This window comes from Aquila chrysaetos, chromosome 3, assembly GCF_900496995.4.
Source record: "Aquila chrysaetos chrysaetos chromosome 3, bAquChr1.4, whole genome shotgun sequence".
NCBI classification, from domain to species: Eukaryota; Metazoa; Chordata; class Aves; order Accipitriformes; family Accipitridae; genus Aquila; species Aquila chrysaetos.
In genome coordinates this window covers 29,727,169-29,750,625 of record NC_044006.1, presented here as the reverse complement: position 1 = coordinate 29,750,625, position 23,457 = coordinate 29,727,169, and the positions used below count along the sequence as shown (strand labels likewise).

The 23,457-nt window shown below is 38.3% G+C and overlaps 1 protein-coding gene across 2 annotated transcripts in view; it reads left to right on the top strand.

The window, feature by feature from the left end:
- Positions 1-23,457, top strand: part of SUGCT (succinyl-CoA:glutarate-CoA transferase) — a 339,554-nt gene that overhangs the window by 55,798 nt on the left and 260,299 nt on the right. For both annotated transcript variants that reach the window (XM_041122640.1, XM_030009379.2), the window contains one exon: positions 14,143-14,238. In XM_041122640.1, coding sequence (XP_040978574.1) covers positions 14,143-14,238 — 96 coding nt within the window. The remainder of the gene's footprint in view (positions 1-14,142; positions 14,239-23,457) is intronic.

Below are 23,457 nucleotides of genomic sequence, written 5' to 3'. Positions count from 1 at the left end.
TTACTCAATTTAATATTGGCCTCTGTGGAATGTGTGTTGTGATTTCTAATGATTAGTTATGCAAAAAGTTGTTGGTGGATCATACTCCAACTGATTCTTGGATTTATTTAGTAGCTTTCTTTATTCTGTAAACAGAGTACATACCCAGATTGCAAGAAAATTTTTTCTTTAGCTGCTATCTGACAGTAAATTTTGTGCCTTTTTGTCTTTGCTACTATTGTTCTTATGTTCTGAATGTGTTGCAGCTTCATTTTTCTGTGTTGAGCTACCTCTGTCATCAATTAGAGAAAGACTAGGAAGGAGGTAGAAAAAAATGCCCCTTTAATACACAGAAAAAATAAAATGGCTATCTGGAGTGGGTAGGGAAAAGAGTTTGAAGACAAAGGAAGACATTTCTTTTAATGTGTTTATTATTTAGATGACCTTTGAATAAGGGTGTAATTCTGGAAATGGAATCAAGATGTTTGTTGTAGTTTATTACCAGCAGATCGTATTTCAGGATGATGCTAAGTATTAGGAGAAGAAGGATAACCTGGGTAGTTCAAAAGAAATTGGAATGATTTAAGCAACTAGTAGCAGAATAAGCATTTTTAGTGCACCCCAAAAGCTCACCCCTCCCTCTGAACTCACGGATGCCTTCAGAAGTCATTCTGTAAATTGGCCAAATTTGGATAGGGTATTTCAACACCTTATGCACTATTTATTTATGTAAATAGCAAGGAAAAGGGCTGTAACTTGATGGAAGAGGTTTCAATTTTATGTCATGGAAAATCTTAAGTTAGCAAAGCAACTGATTTCTGTGTGCTGTTGAACCTCTGGAAATCTAATAAACCTTAACAAGTATGTCATTTTTGGGTATGCTGATGGAACGGTAGCTAAGGTTTTAACACTGCGTGGTTTGATTGCCTCAGATAGCTCTGACTGAAATTTCTCTGTAGATTATAATTTATAAAAAAGGTGAAGTAAAGGATGATGCTGAAACAAATTTGGACTAATGACTTCTTTTTCATCCGACGGAGTTCTGCTGCTGTGACTCTGTGTTTCTCCATATTTGTATTATTCAGCACTGTATTGTTTCTGGCTCATCAATTAAATTGCAAACTCTTTAGAGTAGTGACATGTGATTAGGCCAGAGGTTGTAATTCATTAGTTATGTATTACATTATAGTTAAAGCTATAAAAAAAAAGTGTTCAGACTCTGGTTTAGGACTTCAAAACCAGGTATCCATTAAACTCTTATATAAAAGAGTTCAGTTATTTGTAAAAATGCTTTGCCTTCTTTGGGATGAATATTTGTAGTACTAGATGTCTGTGAAAAAATTACGTGAAGTTATTTTCATTCAAGCTTACTCTGTAATATAACATTTTGGTTTTTTGTGGTACTATTTAAATATTTTTGTAGATCAATTAAGGAAAAACTTCATTCTTCAGAGAATCATTTACAAATTTGTTGTCACAATTCAAAATGCATTATCAGGCAGAAGTGCCATATTGACTCCAGACTCGTTTATTTCTCAAATCAAATAGAACTTTGGACCACGTTTCTCTGACTCGTATGCTGTTTAACAGCTCCATAGATGAACCACATCTGCATTGTGGACAGCATTAAAATCCTCAAAAAAAGTGTTGTGGATGACTGAATGGTGGGCGTTCATTAACACTGCAGAGGCACAGAATTACAATCTTGTGCATTGTAAAACATCCCATTTCAAACACTTCATTCAATTGCATGGGTTTATTTCTTGTGTCATCCCTGTAGTGCATTAGCACATAAGTACTTAATAGGCAGTATCCAGAGATCTTTCAGTGTTACAACTAATGCCAGTGTTGTTCTGCTGAGATAATAATGTTACAACCAGAGGAGATTTGGCTGTGATGATAGGGGTGGAATATTTGCACATTTCTCACCCAAACAAATAGACATGGCTTGTTTCTGTACGTGCCTCCCTATGTATCAAATGAAAAATCTAAAAATCTGCTTGCACTGCTGCAGCACAAGCTTGTTGAAATTATTGTTATTTTTGTGGAGCGCCAATTCTCTACAGGTAAGTTGAAAATGACATTGTCAGGAGCAAACACACTTAACACTCTTTTTTCTGTGCAAGTATTAATGCTGATAAACATGGAGACAAAAAGATGAGTGCTGTAAATGGTTAGGTGTATGCATATTTTAATTGTAAATGGCACTGCTTCTAATCATAAGAACAAAAGTGAAAAGTGCCTTAATACAGCTTCCTTTGGATATTGACAGCTTTCTATGGAAAAGCATCCTTATTACTGATTCAATAAAACAATAGAATCCTTCATGAAGTGTGTGTAGCATCCCAATTGGAGCCTCTGGATGCTACCCTATTACAAATAATAAGAAAAATTGCTATAGTTTTTTTGATGCCTGTCCTCACAGGTAATTAATTTTTATATGAGCAAAATCTGTTTGTCTGGATTTTATTTGTATGTTTTGCTCTTTTCATTCTCAGCTGTCAAATATAGCCACTGTTTTTAGAATAAATAGAATTGAATCATTTAGGTTGGAAAAGACCTTTAGAGATCAAGTCCAACTGTTAACCTAGCACTGCCAAGTCCACCACTAAACCATGTCGCCAAGTCCCACATCTACATGTCTTTTAAATACCTCCGGGGCTGATGATTCAACCACTTCTGTGGGCAGCCTGTTCCAATGCTTGACAGCCCTTTCGGTGAAGAAATTTTTCCTAATAGCCAATCTAAACCTCCCCTGGCACAACCTGAGGCCATTTCCTCTTGTCCTATCGCTTGTTACTTGGGAGAAGAGACCGATACCCACCTCACTACAGCCTCCTTTCAGGCAGTTGTAGAGAGCGGTAAGGTCTCCCCTCGGCCTCCTTTTCTCCAGGCTAAACAACCCCAGTTCCCTCAGCCGCTCCTCGTAACACTTGTTCTCTAGACCCTTCACCAGCTTGGTTGCCCTTCTTTGGACACGCTCCAGCACCTCAATGTCTTTCTTGTAGTGAGGGGCCCAAAACTGAACACAGTACTCGAGGTGCAGCCTCACCAGTGCTGAGTTCAGGGGGGCGATCACTTCCCTAGTCCTGCTGGCCACGTTATTTCTGATACAAGCCAGGATGCTGTTGGCCTTCTTGGCCAGCTGGGCACGCTGCTGGCTCATTTTTAGCTGGCTGTTGACCAACAACCCCAGGTCCTTTTCTGCCAGGCAGCTTTCCAGCCAATCTTCCCCAAGCCTGTAGTGTTGCATGGGGTTGTTGTGACCCAAGTGCAGGACCTGGCACTTAGCCCTGTGAATGTCATACGACTGGCCTTGGCCCATCGATCCAGCCTTTCCAGATCCCTCTGTAGAGCCTTCCTACCCTCAAGCAGATCAACCCTTCCTCCCAACTTGGTGTCATCTGCAAACTTACTGAGGGTGCATTCGATCCCCTCGTCCAGATCATTGATAAAAATATTAAAGAGAACTGGCCCCGATACTGTGCCCTGGGGAACACCACTTGTGACCGGCTGCCAACTGGATTTAACTCCATTCACCACAACTCTTTGGGCCTGGCCGTCCAGCCAGTTTCTTACCCAACAACGAGTATGCCCATCCGAGCCATGAGCAGCCAGTTTCTCCAGGAGAGTGCTGTGGGAAACAGCATTCAGTCAAAGGCTTTACTAAAGTCTAGGCAGACAACACAGCCTTTCCCTCATCTGCTAAGTGGATCACCTTGTTATAGGAGGAGATCAGATTAGTCAGGCAGGACCTGCCTTTCATAAAGCCATGCTGACCAGGCATGATCACCTGGTTGTCCTATGTGTGCTGTGTGATGGCACTCAAGATGATCTGCTCCATAACCTTTCCTGGTACCGAGGTCAGACTGACAGGTCTGTAGTTCTCTGGATCCTCCTTCTCGCCCTTCTTGTAGATGGGTGTCACATTTGCTAACTTCAGTCAACTAGGACCTCCCTGGTTAGCCAGGACTGCTGATAAGCGGTGGAAAGTGGTTTGGTGAGCACTTCTGCCAGCTCCCTCAGTACCCTTGGGTGGATCCCACCTGGCCCTGTAGACTTGTGTATGTCTAAGTGGTGTAGCAGGTCGCTAACCATTTCCCTGTGGATTATGGGGGCTTCATTGTGCTCCCTGTCTCTGTCTTCCAGCTCAGGGAGCTGGGTACCTGGAGAGCAACTTGTCTTACTATTAAAGGCTGAGGCAAAGAAGGCATTAAGTACCTCAGCCTTTTCCTCATCCTTTGTCACTATGTTTCCCCCCGCATCTAATGAAGGATGGAGATTCTCCTTAGCCCTCCTTTTGTTGTTAATGTATTTATAGAAACTTTTTTTTTTTTTGTCTTTTATGGCAGTAGCCAGATTAAGTTCTAGCTGGGCTTTGGCCCTTCTAAATTTTTCCCTGCGTAACCTCACAACATCCTTGTAGTCCTCCTGAATTGCCTGCCCCTTCTTCCAAAGGTCATAAATTCTCTTTTTTTTTTTTTTTCCTAAGTTCCAGCCAAAGCTCTCTGTTCACCCAGGCTGATCGTCTTCCCTGCCAGCTCATCTTTTGGCACATGGGGACGGCCAGCTCCTGCGCCTTTAAGATTTCTTTCTTGACGAACGTCCAGCCTTCCTGGTCTCCTTTGCTCTTCAGGACTGCCTCCCAAGGGACTCTGTCAACTAGTCTCCTAAAGAGGTCAAAGTCTGCCATCTGGAAGTCCAAAGTAGCAGTTCTCCTGACTCTCTACTTCTCCATGAATTGAAAACTATTATTTTGTGATTGCTATGCCCAAGACGGCCTCCAACCATCACATTGCCCACAAGTTCTTCTCTGTTCACAAACAGCAGGTTCAGCCAGGCGCATTCCCTAGTTGGCTGGCTCACTAGCTGTGTCAGGAAGTTATCTTCCACACACTCCAGGAACCTTCTAGACTGTTTCCTCTGTGCTGTATTGTATTTCCAGCAGATAACTGGTAAGTTGAAGCCCCCCCATGAAAACAAGGGCTAGTGATTGAGAGACATCCCAGGTGTGTTTAGAATATTTTGTCTGCATCTTCATCCTGGTTGGGTGGTCTGTAACAGACTCCCACCATGATATCTGCCCTGTTGGCTTTCCCTCTGATTCTTACCCATAAACACTCAACCCTGTTGTCACCATTGTTAAGCTCTAGAAAATCAAAACACTCCCTTACATACAGGGCTATCCCACTGCCTGTCCTTCCTTGCTTATCCCTTCTGGAGAGTTTATAGCCATGCATTGCAGCACTCCAGTTGTGCGAGTCATCCCACCATGTTTCCGTGATGGCAACTATATCGTAGTTTTCCTGCTGCACAGTGGCTTCCAGCTCCTCCTGTTTGTTGCCCCTACTGTGTGCATTGGTGTAGATGCACTTCAGTTGGGCTATTGATCCCACCACCTTTTTGGGGGGAGAAGCCCTAATTCCTACATTACCATTCTTAGGTGCTTCCATGGTTTCTAACACATGAATAACCCTTGCGTCTTTGCTGCCACATGGATCTCCATCCCCTACCTCCACTGAGATGGCAGAGAAAAGGACCTCACTAGCACATTGTACCTCAAACATTGGCATGTCGCCCCCAGGCTTATCTCTAGTGAGCCTGGTTTTATCCCTTTCCCCCTTCAAATCTAGTTTAAAGGTCTTTCAATGAACCCTGCTAACTCCTGTGCAAAGATCCTTTTCCCCCTTTGAAGACAGGTGTACCCCATCTGTCACCAGCAGGCCTGATGTCCTGTAAACTGACCCGTGATCAAAAAACCCAAAATTCTGCTGGTGACACGAGGCTTGGAGCCAGGTATTGATCTGCTGGCTCTTCCTGTTTCTTCCCTCATCAACCCCTGCAACTGGAAGGATAGAGGAGAACACTACTTGTGTTCCTGATCCCTTAACCAGTTGTCCCAAAGCCCTGAAGTCTCTCCTGATTGCCCTCGGACTTCTTGTTGCAACTTCATTGCTGCCTACCTGAGAAGTCAATAATGTATAATAATCTGAGGGCCGTACCGGGGTAGGAAGCTTTCTCTTCACACTTTTAACCCAGGCCCCAGGGAGGCAGCAGACTTCCCTAAGAAGTGGGTCTGGTCTGCATATGGGGCCTTCTGTTCCCTTTGGAAGGGAGTCTCCTATGACAATGACCAGTCTTTTTTTCTTTATGGAAGCGGTTTTGACACAGGGCATAGGCTGACTTAACCTCGGCGACACCTCTGTGCTGGATGAACCATCATCCTCGTTCTTGTTCGGTTCCACTGGCAGAGCCTCATACCTATTATGCCAGGGCACCTGGGAAGGTGGGGTAGTCACGGACGAGACGCGCCTGCTGCGCCGGGCAGGAACTTGTCGCCATTGCCCCCTATCCCTTGAGTCACCGTGTTCAGCCAGGCGGAGAGAGGATAGGGAATCCTCCGTATCATGCGTCCTGTCTGTCGCGCCTGTCTCAGGGAAGGTAGGGTGCGATTCCAGCAGTCTGTCTGTCTCTCGCGCTCCCCGACACTCCTCAACCCAGTCACCTCCTCCCGGAGCCCTGTCACCAAGCAGAGGAGTTCCTGTCCCTGGGCGCACCTCCCACAACTCAAATTGTTCTGTGTTTTGCAAGTGTGCTTGCTGTTCTTTGCATGAAAAGAAGCCACTCTGAGAACTTGATCTGTGCTATTTTATAAAGAAAGAAATACAGCCAGACATGGTTACATAGAATTAAAAAACATATAAGTTGTAATTCATATTAAATGCATAGGTTCTTGGAGGCAAAGGCTATAATTAAGGAATAACATAAGAAAATGTGTTATAATATTAAAAAAACTGTATAAAATGTAGCAGAAGAAACTTTCTGTAAGTTGAATTTTGCCTTGACTTAGTAAATGTATGTGAAAATACAGAGTGTAATGCATTTAATATTTCTGTGGATATGTATCCTTCAGAGAAGATGGAGACTTGAGGAAACAATTGTAAAAGTGTCGTAGTTAAGGTTGTCTGATATGTCTGTTATCAGAGTCCGATTCTAGTTTTTATAACTTTGCCAAAGTTTTAACTGTTTTGGCTGAATTTTCCATGCCATGGAATTGCCAGAAAGTGACTTGTTTTCAAAGTTACTGTTAAAATGATTCATCTGTTTCCAGGAACAAGTTATGGGAAAATACGTTGATGTTTTGTTTTGGTTTTTTTTTTTTGTTTGTTGTTCTTTTTTTGGTTTTTTGGTTTTTTTTTTTGTTGGTTTTTTTTTTCCTCCTGAGAAGCTCAGTGCCTTCATTCTTTGGAGTGGAAACTTGAAATCCAGCAGATGAATCACCCTTGTTTCAGGGAAGTGTCTTTTGAAAGGAACTCAGGGTGGCAGAAGGTGCAATGTGTATGACATACAATGTGCATAAAGGCTGGTAGGGACTCTCTAGGAGATTCGGTGGAGTGTTTGGTGTGTATTCGCGAATAAGTTAAAAGGAAATATTCAATAAGTACCTACTAATTAAATGAGTCAGAAGTTTGATAGAAAAATAGTATAGGACCATATGATTAAGATTTGTGTATAAGTGCACCAAGACCTTGCACAGCGTGTACAGACTAACTTTGGAGTTCTTGGGTTTTTTAACCTGAAAATTCTCTTTAATAGATTTTTTTTTAAAGTGACAGATTTCTTAGAGCTGTTCTGTGTTACTATGAAGCTGAAACAGGAGTTTTTCAGTGGTTGAAGTAGTATGGTTTTTTACACTTTCAGAAAAAGAGCTTTTTAGTATTTTATTTTAATCAAGAAATGTAATTTATTCTTCATTTTAAAATGTTGCTTTCTTCAACCAGAACTCATTTAAAAGAATTTTTTTTTTTTTCTTGCCAATGCTCTCTAATAGATTTTATGGTCAGGATTTTTATTTCTGATCCTTCACCTAAAATTCATCTGAGTGTGTGTTGTTGTGTGTGTTTGTTGTTTTGTTTTTTTAAAGTGGAGACTAAGGGGAGATAAGGGTCCACTTAACATTTACTTTCTCTTGAAAATGTTTGCTGAATAATACATAGTTTTGAAATTTCAAGTCCTACATCTGTTAGTTGCATCAATCTTTGCTATTGTTAATACTAACTGAATCTTAATCAGAAGATTATCTTCATGCTGTGGGAAGCATAGAAGTGTTCATTCTGGTCTTTTATAAACTCTAAGTAGCGCATTAAAAAAAACATTTGTAGGTCAGTTCTTTCTGTTGTTGCATTTCACTGAACTCAGTTAGCAGTTCTCTGCTACGCAAATGCCTTGTGTTTTTGAAGATGCCTCAGTTTCTCTATGTAGTCTAAACTTTTTTTTTTAATAAAGCAAAAGTTGTTTTCAGCCGTCATTTTCACACTAAAAAAAAATCTACACAATTGTGTGTTTTAAAGTCTGTTTTGCTCTCTTCAGGTTTCTTTCCCTCCAAGAATCCGTGTTCAAGATAGGGTTTTCAAATACATTACCTTTGGTTTTCTCATTGCTTGTATTTTTTTATTGTTTATAGCTCATTAAGCACCTCCTAGCATGTTATTTCTGTGACTGTGTGATTTGCTGTGTGGTATTTGATCAAGTGGCTAACTTTAATCAGCAAGTCCCACAAGCTGCATGTGATTACTGCATACCTGCTTAAGTGTCTGGTTGGAAGGCTCTAAAACAGGACCTAATATGAGACCTGTTCTAAAATTGTAGTTATTTGTCATTAAGGATTTGATTTTTTTTCTTTACAAGATTATATTTGTAGCTGGGATTATACTGTTTGCTGATGCTTCAATGTCAGGAGTTTTCTTTTGTGAAGGGTGAATCAGCATCACTGGTAAGAAAACACCTTTTACCCAGAGCACAGTGTTCATAACATGACCACAGACATTTTCTAAAGCGGCTGTAGACTCTTTAACAGTAAGCCTTGGCCTATGTGATGGTAGTCTTGCTTTTTTGGTTAGCTTTTGCAGACCTGTTCAAAGTCATTCATGGAATTTGCTGGTCTGCAAAGCACTGGTTGAAAGCAGCTACAGTACTGCTGGCTCTTGAAGGGGAAGGGAAAAAAACTACTAGTGGAGAGGGATTATGGGACAACAGTTGTGAATTCAGGAGAAGGTCAGACCTGCTGCCTTGCACAGATGTGGGGACACTACTGAAGAATTTGTAAAATCTTGTTCTTGTGGGCAGTGGCTTTGTTGTGTACTTGCAGGTGGGGATGTCTGCCCAGCCTATGGGTGTGTGGCACTCTCGAGTTGACTGTTAGCTCCTGCAGAGCTTTCAACTCCAGGTTAGATGGGAGGCCCTTACGTGCCCAGACATAAGGTGATGTTCGTTGATGGCTCCTGAGAAGGCTGTGGCTTCCTGCTGTAGAATGGGCTGCCTTGAATCGTGGCAGCTTTCTTGTCTCTGTGCAAGGCTGTAACTCCTGCTGCCCACTTCATTCTTGCAGGAGTCTGAAACACAGTTGCCTGCTTAAAAAGTGGTAGAACAGCACCATTCGTTGTGGCATGGTGCAGTGTCCTGAACCAGTTGGGTCAACGCTTAGGGTGTAACATAAAACATGTGTGCACTGTCTATGGCAGCAGTGAGGTGATTGCAGACTAGTAAGAACTTATTCTACTCTCATTAAGCCTTGTGGCTAAACGTAATTAGACTTCAACTGGAAGAGTGGGGTTTTCTTGATAGAGATAGAGGTTTTTGGTTTTGATGTGGTTTTTTTTTTTATTTTTATTTTTTATTAAAAAAACACTGAAGAAGCAAGAGCCAAGGGTCACCCCATGCACTTGTCCATGGAAGCAGCTTCAATACAAGTATACAAATGAGAAGGGTGACGGGGGCGGTAACTGCAAAAGCAAAATTAATCAAACTTGAATGTTGATTTATTAGCGTCAAACTATTAGTTGGAGCATGGAAAGGGCAAAACATGTAAAACAGTGAAATCAGTCATTAGGTAAATACCAGCATAGGATCAGTGATTTTCAGAGCGATTTGTTAGTGTACAGCAGGTGAGGATTATGGTCTTATGTTCAAATTTTTCTCATGTAAAGATCTTTTTTTCCATGTCACCAGAAGTATGGAAAAGGCATAAGTGGAAAATGATTAGCCTTTGCACAACAGAAGGCACTGAAATTTTTGTATGATGATTTTTTCTACAAAGTTATAAATTAGTATTTGGGTTACTAGTTCAGTAGTATAGTGTTAAATAAGTGATCTGTGCTGCTGTAAAATGGCTGTGTCTCAAAGTTCCTAAAAGACAGTCTACATACCTACTTTAAGGAAAAGTAAACAGAATGAGAAAGAAAATAAATTAACTTGGCTAACAGTCAAAGCCTTGTTAAGATAAGTGGCAGGAAAGCAGACACAAAATTGGAGGGAGAAGAAAGTAAAGACTATAATTAAAATGTTATTTTCTCCTCTTTCCAGTTACCTTTTGTCTTTTGTTATTCATATACACTTGCTGAACTTGCATGTAAATGATTGATTGACTCTGTGAACTCATTGCAATAAATTATGTTTGATGTGCTATCTTGAAAAAAATCTTTTGAAATTCTGTCTCTTTTCTTTGTCTGCTCACCTTGTGGCTTTTAATATCTTGTTTCCCATCTGTCTGATTCCATCATAAGCTGAGCATAACTTTTCAGACCTTAATGCAGCTCTGTTTTTGTTCTGATTTAAGTAAGTATGTAATGCAAATGTGTGATTTGGCTGTCAACAGTAATATTGGAAAGGAATGTTGAAGTGTGTGTTCCCTTTATTGATGTGAAAAAAAGAAACACTTATCTGTAGATATTTGATAATATGTATTTACAGTGTATAGATCTGTGTCTGCAAGTAAATGAATACAGAGATGTCTGTCTGTATCATAGTATTACATCTGCTTTAATATTACAAGTCCAAAGGTTACTTTTAAGGATTAGTTCTTAATTAAAGGAGAAAAAAAATGGGTCTATAAGGTTTAAGGACAGCAGTTTTAAATATAGTTTTAAAAATACTTAACTGAATATGTAATACAGATATACCCAAAATTCATTTTGAGAGATTGATTGTACTATAGATATTCCTACTGCAAGAAGTGTGTCTAGCAGTGAGGTCCTAACTGAGTCTTGAATTACAGGGGAATTTGGAGAAATAGACTTATTGTGTTAATAACATTTTTTTTCTAGGGGATATAATGTCTGTAGAAATATTCAGTTGGGATATCTTTTTTTATGCTTATAATTCAGCAGTTTGCTTAACAACTGTAAGGTATAGGTAGATAAATTCTTTGTGTTCTTTATTAAGGACATCAAATGTATATGCTGAAAGGCTTTTTTTGGATAGTGTCTTTTTAGTGAGAGTAAATCTTTGGAGAGACCAGAGAGAATGAACTGAGCCAGGAAGAGAGGAAAGGGAAAGACACGGTAGTCCTGGGACTGTCTATAATGGTTTCATGGGACAGTAGAAACAGAATGGGCTTTTAAGTCTGCTGAATTCATCAGAGAGTTATTATGAAAGGGGTGAAAGGCCACAGAGTTCACTCAACTAAGTGTGTTTATACATAAAACACAAAGCACTGAAATATTTGCTTTTATGTGGTCAATACATTTATTTGTACGATGATGATACTACTACTACTACTACTACTAATTCTTTTCGGCTGGCTGACTTGACTATGAACAAGGTACCAATTTGGAGAAGGAAGTCAAAGGGAAACAAAAGCCTTTTTCCTTCATGATTTATTGAAAAAACAATAATAAGTAAACCAGTTTCAGCAGGATACATAGGCATATGTATTCAAGCAAGTGATCAGTACATTGACTGAAATGGAATTATTCCTCAGACTAAGTATCATGTTGAACTGAGGCGTTGATATAGTCTAAGCAACTTCTAGTTCCAAAATCGCTGTCTTTACTAAGCTTCTGACTTCCCCGGCGTTTGCTGTCTATTGCTACTGAAACAAGTCTTTGAGCAGAAGCTTTAGTGGAGCAATTCCAACATCTAGTGAGTATTATGTTTTAATTCTTTTTTTCATGTTTTAATGTGAACAAGTGCTTTGGAGAAATCTAGATGTATGTGTTTTCCACCATTGAAAGAATTATATTCATCTCATCGAGAAAGCTGAGGCAATTTGCAACACTGTGTTAAAAAGATTTTTTTTTTTTTTTTTTTTAAGGATAGTTTTCTTGTGAAACTTCTTGTGAAGAATTGTGTTTATGAAACTCATAGCTCTATTTCTATAGCATAGGATACAAACAAATAAATGGAGTGAAATTTTGGCTTCATTATATTCAGTATCAATATTTTAGGGTTTCTGTTTCACTAGGTTTTAATTCACTATGTTCTTCCCAGAGTTAAGTTTGGTTTCCTTTCAGAAGTGTGAAAAGTTAAATGCATGTATCACAGAGGGCATTCTCGTGTGTTTAAAAATAAAAGTCTGTTGTAGTGGATGCATCTCACCTGTCAGTGAAATTTTTGTGGAATACAGTGGTTGTGTAGTGTTGCCCACAAATAGAGAAGAATATCTAACGATTAATATTTCATCATCATTGCATAGCCATTTGCTGTGGTAGGAAAAAATATCACTATGGGGTGACCCCAAATTGAAAAATGACAGGAACGATGGGTCTAGCTATACGTTATTACTAAATGACACACTTTTGTGACTCATTAAACTCTCTCTGTAATAACTGTGTGTTTCATTCTGTGTTGCTGAGGAAAGTTGCAAACCGGAAGAACAAGTCCTTTCTATGTACTCCCAGATGCATTTCCTTAATTGCTGAGATTTTCCTGGGGACTGAACGATAGACTAGACATTGTTCAACATTTTAGCTGAATGAAGTGACACTGACACTGGACTATATAATAAGCTGCAGCTGAAATCCATCTACAAAGTGTTTTCCAGCAGTACTCAGGAATAAGGCATTGTATTTGTAGTTGGTATGTATGGGTATAGTTTTTGACAGCAGTTAAATTCTTATTTGCTGTATATTTTCCTGGGTTTTCTGCTGGACTAGATCGCTGTATCCATGATTTACAGTTAAATATTTGCTTTGAATATGGGAGTGATACATTCACATTGCCTTTTCAGCATACATGGAGAAAGAAGAAGAAAATGAATTGGCATTCTTTTTCTAGAAATTCTGATATAATTCACATATTGGAATGTGAATAGTGGACTCTGAATTAAGTACTACATGTTTTGATATAGATTAGACTCGTTAGTAGGCACAGAATGGTGTAAACACTTGGATCGTTATAGCAAATTTCTTCCATCTAGGGGGAGATATGAAGAAAAGAATATTTTGGGAAAAAAATGGTCACATGGCCTATTGTTTTAGGCAAGCAATTGCACTTGCTGGCACAACTAGTTAACAGCGTAAAACAAATATATTGTGTCTGGTGAGGTAGTGATAGCCTTGCATGCAAGTTGTCACACACTGCATTCTCTCAAAGAAATAAGAATAAAGAATCTGCCATTGATTATAACAGAACCACCAATTTTCATGCATTACTGCATCATAAATGTTCACTTCTTTTTCCTAAGATATATTTGTGCTTACAACGTATGTATTTATCCCCTCAAATTATGGTTACTAAATTAACATGCCATATTTTTCACAAAATTAATCTTTTTCCAGTTTTGTCTGACTAATAACTTGATAAATCTGTCCTTATCTTCTAATGGCAGATAATTTATCAAGGCCTACTACTTAATTAATATTACAGAGCATGTGGGGAGCTGAAGAATTCAGAACTATTTTCCATGGACATGTAAAATGAGAAGCATAGGAGAAAACAGAAAGATAATCTTGGAACTGAGAAAAAGTCATTGTGATTTAAGTATGGGATTGAGGTTCAGGAAATGGTGAGTTCTATCCCACAAATCTATCATGCTTCCCACTAGACTTTGGACGAGATGCTGGTTTTTTTTCTTTGCTGCAAAATATTTAGGTAATACTATCTTATCTCTTAGGGTAGTTTAATGCTAGATTTGTCTAGGATTTCTAGTGTTATAGGACACATATTCTTTTTTTTTTTTTTACAAGCACTTCCATGGTACAGACGTAGCCTGAATTTTTTCATATTAAAAAAGTGTACATAATATGTAATATATAAAGGATACTTTTGTGACATAAATTATTTTAACTTACATATCTGAAGCATGTATAAATAGACAGAAATCTCAGAGAAGTTGTCAATGAAGTTTCAGGTTTCCTGAATACTTTACTTTTTTTCCATTTCCAGGTAGCATGTCTCACTCATGTAGCAGCTAATTACCTTAATTGCAAAATTGAAGCAAAACGCTGGGGTACTGCTCATGGGAGTATTGTTCCATATCAGGTAAGCAGAAAGCATTAGGTTTTTTTGCTCTTGGATTCATCATTTTGTGTATTATGAGATTGAGAACTGACTGACTTTTCCCATGACCTGCTGTAGTCTGTAATGTGTCTGTGTCTAGGTAGGACAAGGTTCTGTTGTTCATTGTCATTTCTGCATTTTGCATATTTCTTCATCAGCAGTAGATTAGTAACAGAACACTGAAATAGGTCAAAGGTGTTTGCTGAAACTGGATGACTTTAAAGCTAGCATGATGACTTGATTGGTTTTCACTGGACAGAGAAACCTTTTTTTTTTTTTTTTTTTTTAAGGGTTACCTGACTTCCAGTTATAAACTGAAAAAACTTTTGCCTCTGATATTTTGGTATTTTTATCTTGTGAGTCTACAAGAACAATCTGAATGACCATGAAGATCTGGGAATTCTACATATTTGTCATTTTCTATTGATTTTGCTACAAATCAGTGTGGCTCAGTGAAGACAACAGGTTGGCAAAAGGAATTAACCAGACCTCAGATCCTCCCCAGTGGCATTCATAGTCTGTTACATCTACTGAAGGGTTGAATTCCTTAAAATAACATGACCTTCATCATATAAAGAAGCACAGAAAAAAAAAAAAATTACTGCAAGTTTTATCTATCTTCAGGCTAGTATGGGAAACTCTTCCAGTAAACAACAAAAATTTTGTTCTTTTCTAGCTGATTACTTTGTGTTCTTGATGGAAGTCATGCTAACTTATGGAGACTTGGACATATATTTAAGTTAAAAAAGTCCATTCTTTATTTCATAGTTTTTGGCACTTCTGATCAAATAGTCATGTTTGCAACTAGCTAGGCAGAGCCTGGATTTCTTAATTTCTGGCTGGAGTCCTTTAAATCCTGAGACCAACAGTTTCCAGCATTTTTCTGGGAGAACTGCACCTAAACACCACTCAGTTTCTCTACCGTGTCTTTTCTCTTTAGAGAAAGTGAGGGAAGCTTGATGTGTTGTCTTCTTCCCAGTGGTGAAGATGGTGGTGATCATAACATTAAAAGATTTGCTGCTTGTGGCCATAGAAGCAAAAATCTTCCATCATTACACAGAACACTATGACTGGGTAGTGTCACAGCCAGGCCTCCTCAGGTCTAAAACTAAAATAAGTTGTTTCTGTAAGAGCTACATCTACTTAAGCTAGGAGACTTTTTCCAGTACATACCACTGCATAGTCAACTGTTGTCTTATGAATTAGCTAGAACAGATTGCACATTATCTCAGATGGGGAGATGTTGTGGCTCTTTCTGCAAGGATGAGTTTGGTCCTGCAGTATTCTTGTCTCAGGTGTAGTGCAGCACAGCTATGGCTATGGTACTGTCTGGTTGGCATGGTATAGCAGTATGGCCATATTTTCTAGAACCAGCTCTGCATGACTCCATGTAACCAGGCATCCACTATACAAGTAGTTACATTCTGCTGTGTTTCTGTGAATGTGACCTTTGGTGCAACCCTTTTTGAACTTTGGCATATTGAAAGTGTAAACCAGATCTGAAGTGTCTGAGTTTGTATATGCAAAACCAAAAACCTAAACAAAACATTTTATCTTCTCCATATTGCATTTGGCTGAATAACTGAAACTTGCATTCTTTTATGTCCTTTTGCCTTTGTTTTTCCACAGTCAAAATGAAAAGAAAAGCGTACATTGAGTATCCTTTGTTTCTTTCTTCATAGACAGCTCTCTAGATATACAAAATTCGAGGAGATTGTTTTAGCTATCTTCCGGTTTAATCTAGATTAGTCAATATGTAAATAACTTATCTAAACTATGGTTCCTGTGTTTCTGTATGCTGTTTCTGTAGTAGATATTAGAAATGTTGCCTCAGTATTATAAACAATTTTAATCTGAATTTTCTTGTTCATAAACCAGTAATTAGGGTGGATTTACTATGGGTGGAGTTGTGTGTGTGTTTATGGCTCATCTGTTAACATTCCATCAGCTAGCATGGTTGTAATTCTGATTGTAACCATAAGTATATTATGCTTTCTAGAGTTTATTTTTTGCTTTACTAACATAAGCTATACTTAGACTGCAAAGCTCTTCAGAAACTTGAATTAACCCTCACTGTTGCTATTGTACTGCTTTTATAGTTGCTTCCATAGCTCATTTGTAATATACTTTAGAACAGAACTATGAAACCTGACTTTCATCCCTCATCCTAGTTATTGCATATACTGTCTTTTGCTTACTAAACTGTGACTATCACAGTGCTAACTTTTACAAATTATTTTTCTTTTGTTTTAAGATATTGTGTGCAAGTGAACTATAATTTGTTCAAATAATAAAAATCGTATTTCAGAAAATTGAATTTCTATGTATTTCAGAACAAATATGTGGTAGCAAACTGTTGTTGGTTTTTTTTTTTTTTTGTCTTCAACTTTATTTTGTTTTCATTTGCTGTATTTTGAGTTTTCACACAGGTAGTAAATTATAGCTTTGAAGTGATACAGAGCCTCCAATCCGCTAAAAAGCACCAGACTATGTTAAATCATGGAAGATTGGGTAAACATGAGATCTCCTTTTATATATATTAAAAAGGCAAAATCTAAATAAATCTGTCACCTTTGTGTGTGACAGAATATGATCAGAGTCATGCTAGAGTACTTAATTTGATAAAAATATGTTGAAAGCATCTTAATTATGTGCATAAATAGTACTTTTTTTACTTACAATTATTACAGTAAGTGTTCTAGCACTGTTTAGCACATTCAGTAGTGTATACTGAATGCTATTGTAGTTTTTATTTCGTTGAGCTTCAATTGAATAATTTTCTTCAGAATATCTTTGCAAATGGCTCAATTTTTTTCTATTTACAAGGCCACGTTTAACTTTGAGTATATCTCTAACTTCACTGAATTCCCTGTTGCTTCTTGACTGAAAAACTAGCAGCATAATTTGTCCCTGAATGTGTTCTCTAGGTTGACTTTTCGTTTCCTTGTATTTAAAAACATAAAAATTGAGCATTAATGGGCAGGTGGGTTTTCTCTTTCCTGAAACTACCAAGACGTGTAGCACCTTTGAAAATCTTTTTCTGGTCTGAGCAGCAAGCTCTTAATAAAAAGACATAAAGTTTCATGTGCAAAGACTTTCATAGTCTTTTAAGGTTTTTCTCATTTGCTGATAATCTGCTGACTTTGTGGCATGATCATCTGAAATGTCTGAGTTTTCAGTTCTGTGTGCTCATCACCAGAACCCAAAGGAAAGGATTTGAACTTCTTTTGAGTGTACAGTGTCTTTCAGCGTTCCTGTAAAGGTTTGCCATAGGTTTTCAATGGAGGTGAACTTTGCAAAGTGCCACAAAGATGAAGTATTCTAGATTCTAATCAACCAAAATCAGAAATAGATTTTTGAGTGCTAAACACTTCTTGAGAAATTATCTACTTTGAGTGTATATGGTTTTTAATCAGAGTGATGTAGTTTGAATAGGTTGGTCCTGTGATATTACATGTAATCAGATCCCAATTTGCTTGGTTTCAAGTGTTAAAATACAAACCTTGAGTTCTGGGCTATATCTTAAATTTATTTAGTGCAATTTTTTTAAACAAGTTTCTATAATGAGACACCTTGTTTAGCTACAGCTGCTCCATGATTATCCAGAGGAAATCAGGGGCTTAAAAGCATCTGGTTTATGTAATTTGCTGAAAAGTAAAGTTGTATTACTGTCTTTTGTTTGGGGTGATAAGGTCTTCCCTCATTCTTGTGGTTTGAGCAATGTAGCTGTCTTGCCTGTACCATGTGTGAGATCTAGATATTCACTTTTTCATCTTCCAATTGGCCCACTCGGAATGGATATTCATTCTCCTGAGAGAGTCTATTGTAACCTGCGTGTTTACAGGATGTTTCCTGTGGCAGCTTATTACCCTGCCATCAAACACCTGGACAACTGGACAGCATTTTCAGAGGCAAACATTCAGCAAAAGGTATAGGGCTGTTTTCTCTCAGGCCATAAAGATGAAAGTCTCTTTAAAAACTGAGAAACCAAGTTCTTACAGATATCTTCCCCCACAATGAATATGATATTATTTCTGTTCCAGATTCGATCCTAAGACTCACAGGGTCTTCTCAAGTATACTTCAATATATTTTCAGAATACACAAAGGGCATAACTATTCTGCGCAGAAGTTGAAACCACAAGACAGGAAATTTATTATTTTAACCAATTATTTTTTCTGTTGACTGACCTGTGCATTATCATAAATCATCAGACCCAACATTAATGTTTTTTATATTAGAGCATCACTTAGATTCTTTAAGCATCAACTTCTTGTTGTACTAGGCATAAAATTTCCTCCATATGAGGAAACTGTCTCTGAGTCAAAGGCCTTGCGGTTGAAATGTGTTATGAAAACCAAAATATAAGCTCACAAGGAAGTGAGAGGTGTGAGGTAGTAGGAAGATGAGTATAGTCATAGGTATAAATATCTCTGCATTATTTTTAGCATCTGCATTTCATACTTCTTGCTTGTGGAATTTCATTCTGTCCAGTTTTACAAAGAAAATTCCACTCATGTCACTTGTCACAGGAACAGAGAAATGCAATAAATTGTTACTTACCTGATTTACCTGATTTATCTTGCAGAGATGCTTTTCACACAAAGGCACAGTGTGCACCAACTTTTCCTAACTCAGCTCTGGAGAATCTCAGAGAACTTTTAACTTTTTTTTTGTTTGTTTGTTTTTGTTATTAGAGAGGGCAACAGAATACTGTCAATCATTCAGAAATTGCCGACTGCTTATTCCACACAAGAATGGTGAGGTGTAGTCATTTTCTCTTATCTCTTTATGTGGTTTTATTGGGATAATTCTGCAGTTAATGTGTCTTGGAATCAAAATCAACAAAGGATAGAACTTGGATTGTTTGCAAAGTTTTGTTTTGTGCATGAATCTCTCCTCCTTAAATAAGTCCAAAATGGGTGTTATGGAAGAAAATATTTCTGCTCTGTAATGGCTCAATCTAGGAGAGGATGGAACTTATGCACAGGCAAGAAATAAAATACAGATTTTTCTGGGGGAGTTCTAGACTCAGGAAATGCAAGATGACCCTTCTTACTTTGTGAACCTCATTGCTGTAGTTTAACCCCAGCTGGCAGCAAAGCACCATGTGGCTGCTTGCTCACTCCTCCCCAAGTGGGGAGGACAACTGGAAGAAAAAAAAAAAAGGTAGAACCCCATGGGTTGAGATAAGGACAGTTTACTGGGACAACACAAGGAGAGAAGAAATAATAACAGTAATACTAATAAAAGAATATATAAAGTGAGTGATGCACAATGCAGTTGCTCACCACCTGGAACCTGATGCTTAGCTTGTTCCCAAGCTGCTATTCCTCCCACCCCCAGCCTGCTCCCCAGTTATATACTGAGCATGACATCATGTGGTATTGAATATCCCCTTGGCTAATTTGGGTCAGCTGTCCTGGATGTGCCCCCTCCCAGCTTCTTGTGAGAATTAACTCTATCCCAGCTGAACCCAGGACACTTATCTCCATAATACTCACCTGGACTATTTAGACTGCCGTGGGGGCCCATTGTCCTATATTGTTGTTCTGAGCAGTGAAATCTCACTGCTGAAAGTATTGCCCATTTGACATGAAAATTAAATGTATTCACAGATCAACTGAATAGAAACTTTGTGCAGAAAAGTGTGCTCTCTCACACTGTACAGTTTCAGTTTCCAAAGAACAGTTTGGCCATCCTCAAGGCACATGTCTTGACTCATATGATGAATACCCAATCTCCCAGATACTTAGTGGCCTAGTGTATCTACTTGAACTACTTACCTACAGGTTTGGCTTTTTAACTAGCTGCTTCCTTTCTGTCCTTATCTTACAAGGCACAGGAATGAGAAGCCAGAAAGGCCTGTGTCATCCTGGATTCTATAAAACAAGAAAATAAGGATATCATTTGCAGGACTTTTTTTCTTCCTTTCTTTTTGTTTCTATCAGTAGATTTCCTTACTAAATTCTTTGGAAGTGGCTTACTGTGGTATGACTAGATTAACTACTGACTGCACAAATGTTTTGGTGTTATTGTGATTATAAGTGACCACAGTTGGTGGTCTGCTTGGTAAGTAGTGCTGGAGTAGGGATTCCGTTTCCTTGCCATTTTAGTCAATGAAAAGGTAGAGTAATTAATCATCTGTGGGAACCAGTGTAGAAAGCTGCCCGTTTATGAGGAATGAATTCTAGTTATTCAAACCTGGCAACATTATATTGATACCTTTCTGGTGATCATCCTTCAGTGAGTTGTCAAACCTCTCTCCTGGGCAGAGCAGGTGTCTGGAAACCAAATCAGTAGGTTTGCCTTAGGCAGTTTTAGATACGTGCTTGGTGTATAATGCAAGATGTAGTTATAACTTCATTCCTATATATCCTATCCTGTCACAGAGACAACACTTTAAAGAAGCTGACCTTACATTCACATAGAATAGACAGCTTCTTACCTGTACAAAGGACCTTTTCTGATGGAAATGAAATGCATTTTTAATTTAAAACCTGATACTTTTTTTCCTGAAGGAAATCCTCCTGCACCCTCCTACTTTATGCAATGCCTGCAAGATATTTTATGTGTCTTATACTTTGAATTTGCAAAATAGATATGGATAATCACAACTATTGTTAAGGAATGATAGCTGATAATTGAGACCTGTCTCATTTTTAATCTCCTCCTGGGAAATGTCACAGACTATTTTGTGTCCATCATAAAACGTTCTTATATATGTACTTATATATGTTTTTGAATTTATATATGTATTTACGCTCATTTAAACTGGGAGTACATTAAGATTATTAGTCTGTCACTTGTCTGTGGTCACATGAGAAGAACTCTAATGAAACTAGGATAAGAACACAGGTTAACTGATGTTCAGTGTCATTTAGTGGTTGTATTTGTCTTTTATGTATGCTGTTAATTGTTTCTTCCATATTCATCTATTGCTGGGGTGAGGGATCTAGTTTGTATTATTTACAGCAGCATCGTTAGCCTCCAGACATGTTGCAGGGTAACTGAACATTACAGATCTGTATATCCATGTTAAATTGTAAATCTTAGGAAGGGCAGCATAACAGAGCCCTGATCAGTAGATAGCTCTTCAAATTGTAGCTGGTTGGAAAGTGAGAGAAGTAGGATCTGTGGGCTTGTAGAGGAGAAGTTGGCTGCAACTGGATCACTGCTTTCCTCTAATCTGCTTATCGGCAGAAGAATAAACTTTGCTTTTCCTTTTCTGAAGATATGTTTCATAGTCATTGTATAACTATACAGTGCAGCCACTCAAAAGCTGAAACATGTTTTTGAACAGTCAGAAAGAGAACTCAGAAATCTGTGTGCAGCAGTATTGCTCAATGACTTCTGACATAATCATCCTGCATATATAAATAGTGATTTGTATTGCCATCATAGCTAGAAACCCTAATAAAACACCACAATCCCTTGTGCAAGGTATTGTACAAGCAGGACAAAACAGCTCTTACTGGTCAGTAATGGGGAATGAAACACAGAGAATTACTTTAAATGACTGAAATGAGTAGGGACTTTGGCAGTATTCACAATCTTTTAAAGCTGTATTTTCTTAAGAGTTTGAGGATTTGGTGATTTATGGTAAAAAATTATTCACTCTTGGGGCATAGGAGAGATTAAGGCATGTCCACAAGATGATATTAACTTTATGAAGATAGAAAAATGAATAAATAAAAACCCCAGGAAAATTCTTACCATTGTTTAACTGATGTTCAGGTGCTTGCTTTTACTATGTGATGCTCATGACAGTTTTGGTAGGAAAATACTGATTGTTATGGAAGGGTATGTCCACTAGATGTCATTCATGTAATCCAGTTTTTGTTGCAACATTTATTTCTAAGGAGCTATGTGGGATGGTAGATACAAATTATCAGCATTATTAGCTGCTTTTGTATATGCAGTGGTTTTGATTTTATATATGTGTGGCATGTTACAAAATAATATTCTGATTGTCTCTGTGATGGGTTTGACCTACCATTTAGTCTAGAACTTCCGTCTTTACATGTTTTTGCCTACAATTACGTTGTTGCATGAGTAGATCTGTTACATAAGAGCACCCAGGTGAGCTGTGCGTAGTCTGCAACTGTTCTGCAAGGGGAGACATGAGTATAGAGGTAAGGACATTATGCCCCCAAGGGAAGTAAAAGTATCCTGTAACTAATGTAATTCCACCTAAAATAATGTTCTTTTCTAAGCTCTTTACACCTCAAAGGGCAGTTCTTTAGAAAAGTGCATATCTAATTAGGAAAGGTGGCTCAAATTTCATAAATTTACCCAAGTGGATTTACATACTCACAGATCTTAGCTGTAGAACTATGCTTACAGTACTTGATTTGTGTCACTTTATTAATAATCTGAGGCATTTCAAATAGAATCACTTTAATCAAGCTTAAATGAAATACTCTGTGTGTGGACAAATCAAAGGTGCATCTGAGCAGTCAGGTGGGTTGGTAGGATCTGTACAGATATTAGCAAAGAGTGCTTGCACTCCCCGCCTCCCTCCCCCATCTTTGTAGTATGAGATGTGTTAATAATTGCTAAACAGCTTCTGGGAAGCCATATCTATACTTTCATTGAAGAGCAACTGCTGCAACATTGGCCTGTGCTCTTTCTGACTTTCAACTTGGAGTAGCTACAGCAAAACTGGAAGCTAGAGATCACAGCTTCCTTCAACCTCCCTCTCCCCTTCCATATGGAATAAAGAATTTCTCTGCCCTGTGTAGTCAGCCAGAGGGCAGGATGGGGAAGTGATAATCCTCTTGGAATGAGTGCTTGCATGAAAAATGATAAATGCTGCATTGCATGGGGATTAACACTTGCTTATGAACTTGCTTTTAATGGAGTGATGCTTCTCTTTCAGCAATGTGAAGGTTTGCTGTACTTGTAGACCTGGTTAAGAACCTTTACCACGGTTCAGCCAAAAGGGAACCATCTGCCATCAGAAACATAACAGTGTTTGAAACTGTTTAACTCTTTTGCTTATTGTCCTCAAGAATGTAAAACACTTCACATAGCATTTACTTCCCTAGAAAATGCTTGTTCCCCACATCTCATTGCAACATTCTTCCTTCTCTCATCATGAGAATTGCATTTCTGGTCACAATTAATGTATCTGTTTGAGGTCTGTGCTTTGTCACCATGAAACTCTGAAACATGACTATCCAGAGCTAGTTTAATGAA